The 6,127-nt window shown below is 37.7% G+C and overlaps 2 protein-coding genes across 2 annotated transcripts in view; both read right to left on the bottom strand.

Moving 5' to 3' along the window:
- Window positions 1-6,127, bottom strand: part of LOC119427683 (immunoglobulin kappa light chain-like) — a 63,249-nt gene that overhangs the window by 52,013 nt on the left and 5,109 nt on the right. The window lies entirely within an intron of this gene.
- LOC119427530 lies at window positions 1,799-3,656 on the bottom strand. Its single transcript, XM_037695160.1, has 2 exons — window positions 3,132-3,656; window positions 1,799-2,382 (listed from the first exon to the last, which is right to left on the bottom strand). The coding sequence occupies exons 1-2, from the start codon at window positions 3,514-3,516 to the stop codon at window positions 2,015-2,017; spliced, it is 753 nt and encodes a 250-aa protein (XP_037551088.1). The 5' UTR covers window positions 3,517-3,656; the 3' UTR covers window positions 1,799-2,014.

The following is a 6,127-nucleotide window of genomic DNA, read 5'->3' on the forward strand; positions in this document are numbered from 1 at the left end:
CAGGAGGAGCCACTGTGAGGTCCAATGAAGGAGGAGCAGCTGCTGCTCCCATCAGTCTGAGTGTTCGGAAAAGAAACTAAAGCTTCGTGTGACTCTGAACACTGCTGTAAAATGTTGACCTGAGTGTCGTTAATATCCGTCATGGTGATGTGTTTTCAATAAAACTGGCAATGATCAATAAAACTGTTTGTTTTCTTTTTTGTGTCAAGGCATGAGAAAAAACAAACTTTTAAATTATGTGAGGAACATCCATTTAAGCCAGTTCAACTTTTCAAATAGAGCAATTAGAATTATGATCCTCAACAATAAATGAAAGAACAAAGATTGATGTTAGCATCAATAAATAATGTAACCAGGTCGAGTCAGGGCCTCTGGACAAATTCTTCATTGTTGAAACGTTTCATCTTTTATCCAGAAGACTTCTTCAGTCTGAAACTTCAGTTTTGGATAAAAGACTAAACATTTCAACAAGAAGAGTCAGTCCAGAGAAAGTGACTCAACGTTGTTTGATTTGATTATTGAGCATGCAGCAGATCAATTAAAATTGAATTCATTTGAATAGTGGACACTAAAACCCATGGGTGTGATGATTCAACATTCATCTTTATTACTAAGATTATTAGGAAGCAGGAAAACTATTTTCTCTGTTTTTATTTTGTAAACTTTCCTAAATTTATATAAAAGCCACATTGTCATGTACAATAAACTGTCTGCTTGTTCATCCAACCTTTATTAATACAGGTTAGTCTCATTGAGCCTCGAGGACTCATTTACAAGAGAGACCTGATATAAACAAAGAGTGATGATGACAGTGGACAATCATAAAAGCATATGAAATGAAAAGTACACAAAGGAAGTTATATAAACAAACAAAAGCAGCTATAAAGCGATGTAGAAAACTAGGGTGCAGTATCGACTAACAAGAATCGACAAACTCTATCCACCTTATTCCGGATTTGGCGCCACTACCCATAATTCATAGCGGAAGCCGGTTGTTTACTTCCGCCCGCGATCCCGCGCTGTTGTTTACGTTTGTGGGTTAACACACTTGCTAGCAATTTAATGTTTTTGACACAAAAGTTTCCTTTACCTGAAGTAAATGGCAGCACATCAGAGGTGGATACATTGCAAGGATGTTTTAAAAAGCTGCGAAGATAAGTCGTTAACTGTGTCTCACCCATCATTTCTCACGGACTGGGTAGATGATATGAAATCATGGCCCGGAATTACCTACATCGATATTATTAATTACCTTGTTTTTTCTGAAGGCGTCGATGGCGAGGAATTGCGGAATTATAAAAGCACAGAGGCGTATAATTACCTCCACAGCAACAAAATAGATACAGTTTTGCTCAAGAAACAAGGCGACTTTATCTTTCTGAAAGCAGCTGTTGAGCCGAGCCAGAGCGTTGGTCAAGCTAAACACTTAGCATGGGTCATGCTCAGAGAAAGTGGAGTGGTAGAAACGGTCGGCTGTTCCTGTATCGCCGGATTGGGAAAATCATGCAGTCATGCGGCAGCTATTCTGTGGAAGGTATATCACTTATCTGGATATCAGAATATTTACATCACTGAATCAGAATCACTGAACTGGGCGAAAGCTGTGAGCTTCCTGTCTGCCTGTGTTTACATGTGGAAGCCAGAGCATTGTGCAGCCTGTGATCTACTGTCAAAAAAAATTAAACATTAAAAAGGCTGTACAGTATTTTTATATTATTTGTTTTTAAAAAAGTACAGACTGGATGCAAGGCAACCTAACATTTACAGAAAAGGAAAAAATAAATGACAACAGCAGGGATGTAAATAACTTGTTTCATTTTATTAGGAGCAGTGATAGCTGAAGTCTGTTAAATTGTTACAGGTCCAGAATGCTGTGATCAGTGGAAAGACGGGGCTAGCATGTACAGATGAGCAGCGCAGGTGGAATGCTGGGACAGCAAAGAATCTTCAACCCAAACGTCTAAGCATGATAAACTTCAGACACCACAAGGCAGAGCAGCAGTATAACATCAACTCAAGGGCTGCAGACACGATTAGTCTTTATTTTCATAAGTGTTATAAGGACTTGATCTTGTACAGGCATTGTAAATTCATTGTTGTCATCTCCTTCCAGTGCTGACACAAGAGTGTTAAATGTTTCTAACGCTATACCAGTGTACAGCAAAGCGTCTGCGTCATTTTGTAGAAGAAAAAATGCAACTTCATCACACTGAGTCGTCTTGTCCTGGACATCTTTTCTGCCAGACGTGTTGCAGTATTGATGATGATCTTTTAGCGAAGGGTCCTCCCACTGTGTGTGGACTGAGTGCAGATGTGGCCCAGGAGGTTGTGTGGAGACGCTAGCCAGGTCTGGGATGACTGACGGTGAATCTACGGTGCACTCTGAATAACACAAAAATACAAAATCAAATCAGCGTAACACAACCTGTCAAGTGTCACTTACCTTATTACGTTTTAGGAAGGAAATTTGTAATTCCACACTCGTACACACATGATACATCTTAAATGTCAATAGTGCTGTTTTAGTGGGGCTTTAGCCCCCTTAAATTTTCCTAAGCCCCATCAAATTATGCTATAATATCAAAATATTGTGATTAGATTTTAGTTTTTCATCCTTAAAAAAATCAGTTGGAGCTAGGTTGCATTTAAGCTTTTTCTTTAAAGAGTTTAAAATAAGTTTTTTTTTCAGCTGTGTCTGTTTCAAATAACCTGCCTCTAATAACTCAACATATTCTTTATTAACAAAATCCCCAGACTTTTACAGCCCTGGGGGCTGAATTTTACCAGGTTGCTAAATAAAAAGCTATTCTCGGACAGTTACATGAAATCATATACATCTCTGCTAGCATGCTACTGATGTTAATTACTAACCACTTTGTCTTTAAGATTTGGATTTGGCTGCCAATCAAGTACTTTCTCTTAGTGATAAAGTATTTTGGAATTAAATTAATAATACACTAACATCCACAATAACACTGCAACCAGCTAGCGCTGATGCTAACACCATCCACAGTATAGTAATTATAACATTACAATTATAACATTAATAATAATATAATTCAGTAAAAGATAAGAGCTAAGCATGATTAAAATGTGAAGCGGGGACAAATCACATTTTCAATATCACTCACCGGGAACAGATTCGGCCGTTTTGTCGATGTTGCTGGAAGCTGTCTGGCTCACAGTGGTCCGGATGAGCTGCCTTCTTTTCTTTGGGGGGGCCCGGTCATAGCCCAGATAGAGCTCCGGGTCGGGGTGAAGCTCTGTGGGCTTTTTATCAATAAAATGAAAGGAGCAAACATAAACTCTCTTCGGGGGGTATTTGAGTTTTAAAGCTGCCAGCCACGCTCGTTTTCGATCCTCCTTCCTCGGCATGGAGTGCAGTTCGTAACGCGCTGGGCACACACAGGCCTTTCGAAGTTGTTGATGTGCAAAACAATACGTTTCTAGCTCGTCTTTCAGTTTTCTGGAGCTGTTGTGACAGCCAACAACAGCACAAGTTGAACCCGAACTCATATTAGAATTGTTTAAGCCTCCTGCTACAGCACAAATTACTAGAATTTGTCATTAGCAAAAGTGCCTGTCATTAGCAAAAGTGCCTCTCGCTTTAGCTCACCGGAAGTATAAAACCGGGAGGGGGCGGTACCTGTCTGTCATGGCAGCCCACATACGACGCTCTTGCAGAATAAGGTGGATAGGACACCATTCATGAATAAGATAGAAGGAAGAACTGCTGGGACCAACTTCCTGTTTGAAAACAACATCTCTTTGGTATTCTCAGCGTTTAGCACAAACATGAGATGGAACAAATCTGACTGGATGATGTTGAATGCAGACTGTAGAAGCTGGAAAACCTTAGCAACTGTTCTAGCTCGACAATAAACAACTGTGTCATCAACATAGAAATGTAAGGATGCGTCAAGAATGAACTGACCAACATTACTTATGTAGATTGTAAAGAGTGTGGTTCCTAAGACTGAGCCTTGTGGTACACCATTGTCGACAGTTAGATAGCTGGAGGAAGTACCATTAAGTTGAACACATTGGCTCTGATCTGAGAGATAGTTAGAGAACCAATCAATAGTGTGTTCTGAGAGACCACTTTCCGAGAGTTTATGACACAAGATGTCATGGTCCACAGTGTCAAAAGCTTTAGACAGGTCTAAGTAAAGTGCATAAGATGTAATCATTTTGTAAGTATGTTTTACAAGTAAAATGGTTTTAACAAAAGCTGTGTTCTCAATAATACAGGATTTAGAGAAAGTTTGTAATAAACTGTGTTTGATTCAGTTTTTCTGTGTTTCTGCTGGATGACTCTTGTGTTTACTGAACCTCTTATTATCAGAGACTTCATGAACTCTCTGCAGCTGCAGCTTTCAGACTGAAGGGTTTTTGGCTCTAAATCGCTCCAACATGAACAATACATTGATGGTTAAAGTGAGAGCCAGATGTGCTGCCACTGATGGAGTTCATCAGGGTTGTTAGAAACATCATCCTGGTTCAGTTTTCAGTCTGAGATCAAGAAAACTCTTCAGACTTTCTGTAACAGAGGAACCTAAACTCCGAGGATCAATGATGCTTAAAGTCATGCAAAACACTTGAAACCAGGCAAAAACACACCTGTTGTAATGAAACTGAAAAACTGGAGGACCTGCTGACGGTTTATCTGTCGGAGATGTTTCTTTTAGACCTGACAGTTCTTCTTTTGTTCTTCATCTTCCTCACTTCATGCACACAATTACAGAAAACAACTGATACGGACAAAAATAAATTACAGCTGAAATCACTTCTCTTATTTTCTCAAAGATAAAGTTCAACTTAAGATCTTTTAGCAGAGTTCTTGAAGGAATGCAGATCGCCCGCCACCTTTCATTCCAGTTTTCAATGAAAATCATCCAGTGCTGAGAAATGATGGAGTTGCAGCTGTTTTAGTCAAACCTTGGGAAAAAACCCACACCTATCTTATATGACACTGAGTCATTGCTTAGAGTAAAGCTTGAAGAGGACTCTCAGCTACTACCACACCAAATTTTAACTCAATATCTGTAAAACTCAGTGACTAACAGACGTTGTTGTTTTAGCTAAAATTGCTGTGGTGGCCATCTTGACTCCAAAGGTTAATCATCTGTAGACGACAACCCAGTAATCAACTTCTGAAAGATTCTTCAAAATCTGTTCAATGATTTATTTAATATTTTGCTAACAGACAAACATACTCAATGGTATAGGAGAAAACATTATCACCACTTGGCTCTCAGATGACACAGTTAATCAAATAAAAAGTGATCTATTCAATCATTTCCAATAGGATGATGTTACACGTCAGTGAACACGATGAATACACACTGAACGAGGCGCCGTTTAGATTTAAAATAACTTTTGAAAACCTCGATTCCAACGTTTCAGTCCTAAAACGTTGGTTCATAAATGTACTCAGGGAACACGTCTCTCCATCCCTATGAGTGAAACTGGAGGAAAAGTGTTGGTACATAAACACAACTTTTATTAATGTGGTAAAATGTTTTTCAATAAAGGAAGAGGTTTGACCTCAGAGCTCCAGGTTCAGTTCCGCTTTTAGAAGAAATATTTTATTTTACTCGAGGTTCCATGAAATCATTTACATCATTTTATTTTATTATTTGGTTTCATCTCAGACCAGTTCTGTCTCCTATGTAATCATTTACACATTCAACCAACAGAGTTGTCCCATGTCCACCTGTCTGTCCATCAGTGGACATTGATCTGGTCCCTGAGTGTCTATGGACAACAAGGGTGAATACATTACTCAATTTATTCAACTTTTATTTATCAATTACTCAATTTATTCAACTTTTATTTATAAATTACTCAATTTATTCAACGTTTATTTATAAATTACTCAATTTATTCAACATTTATTTATAAATTACTCAATTTATTCAACTTTTATTTATAAATTGCTCAATTTATTCAACTTTTATTTTTAAATTGCTCAATTTATTCAACGTTTATTTATAAAATGCTAAATTTAGTCAACATTTATTTATAAATTACAAAATTTATTCAACTCTTATTTTTTAATTGCTAAATTTATTCACCATTTATTTATAAATTAATCAATTTATTCAACATTTATTTATAAATTGTT

This window comes from Nematolebias whitei, chromosome 21 (genome assembly GCF_014905685.2).
Source record: "Nematolebias whitei isolate Nwh7 chromosome 21, NemWhi1, whole genome shotgun sequence".
Classification (NCBI taxonomy): domain Eukaryota; kingdom Metazoa; phylum Chordata; class Actinopteri; order Cyprinodontiformes; family Rivulidae; genus Nematolebias; species Nematolebias whitei.

What these genes read in the sequence shown, in the direction of transcription:
- LOC119427530 (XM_037695160.1), bottom strand. Translation starts at nt 3,516, where the DNA reads ATGAGTTCGGGTTCAACTTGTGCTGTTGTTGGCTGTCACAACAGCTCC. An exon ending in AACGGCCGAATCTGTTCCCG is followed by an intron (nt 2,383 to 3,131) that starts GTGAGTGATATT and finishes TGTGTTATTCAG; the next exon opens with AGTGCACCGTAGATTCACCG.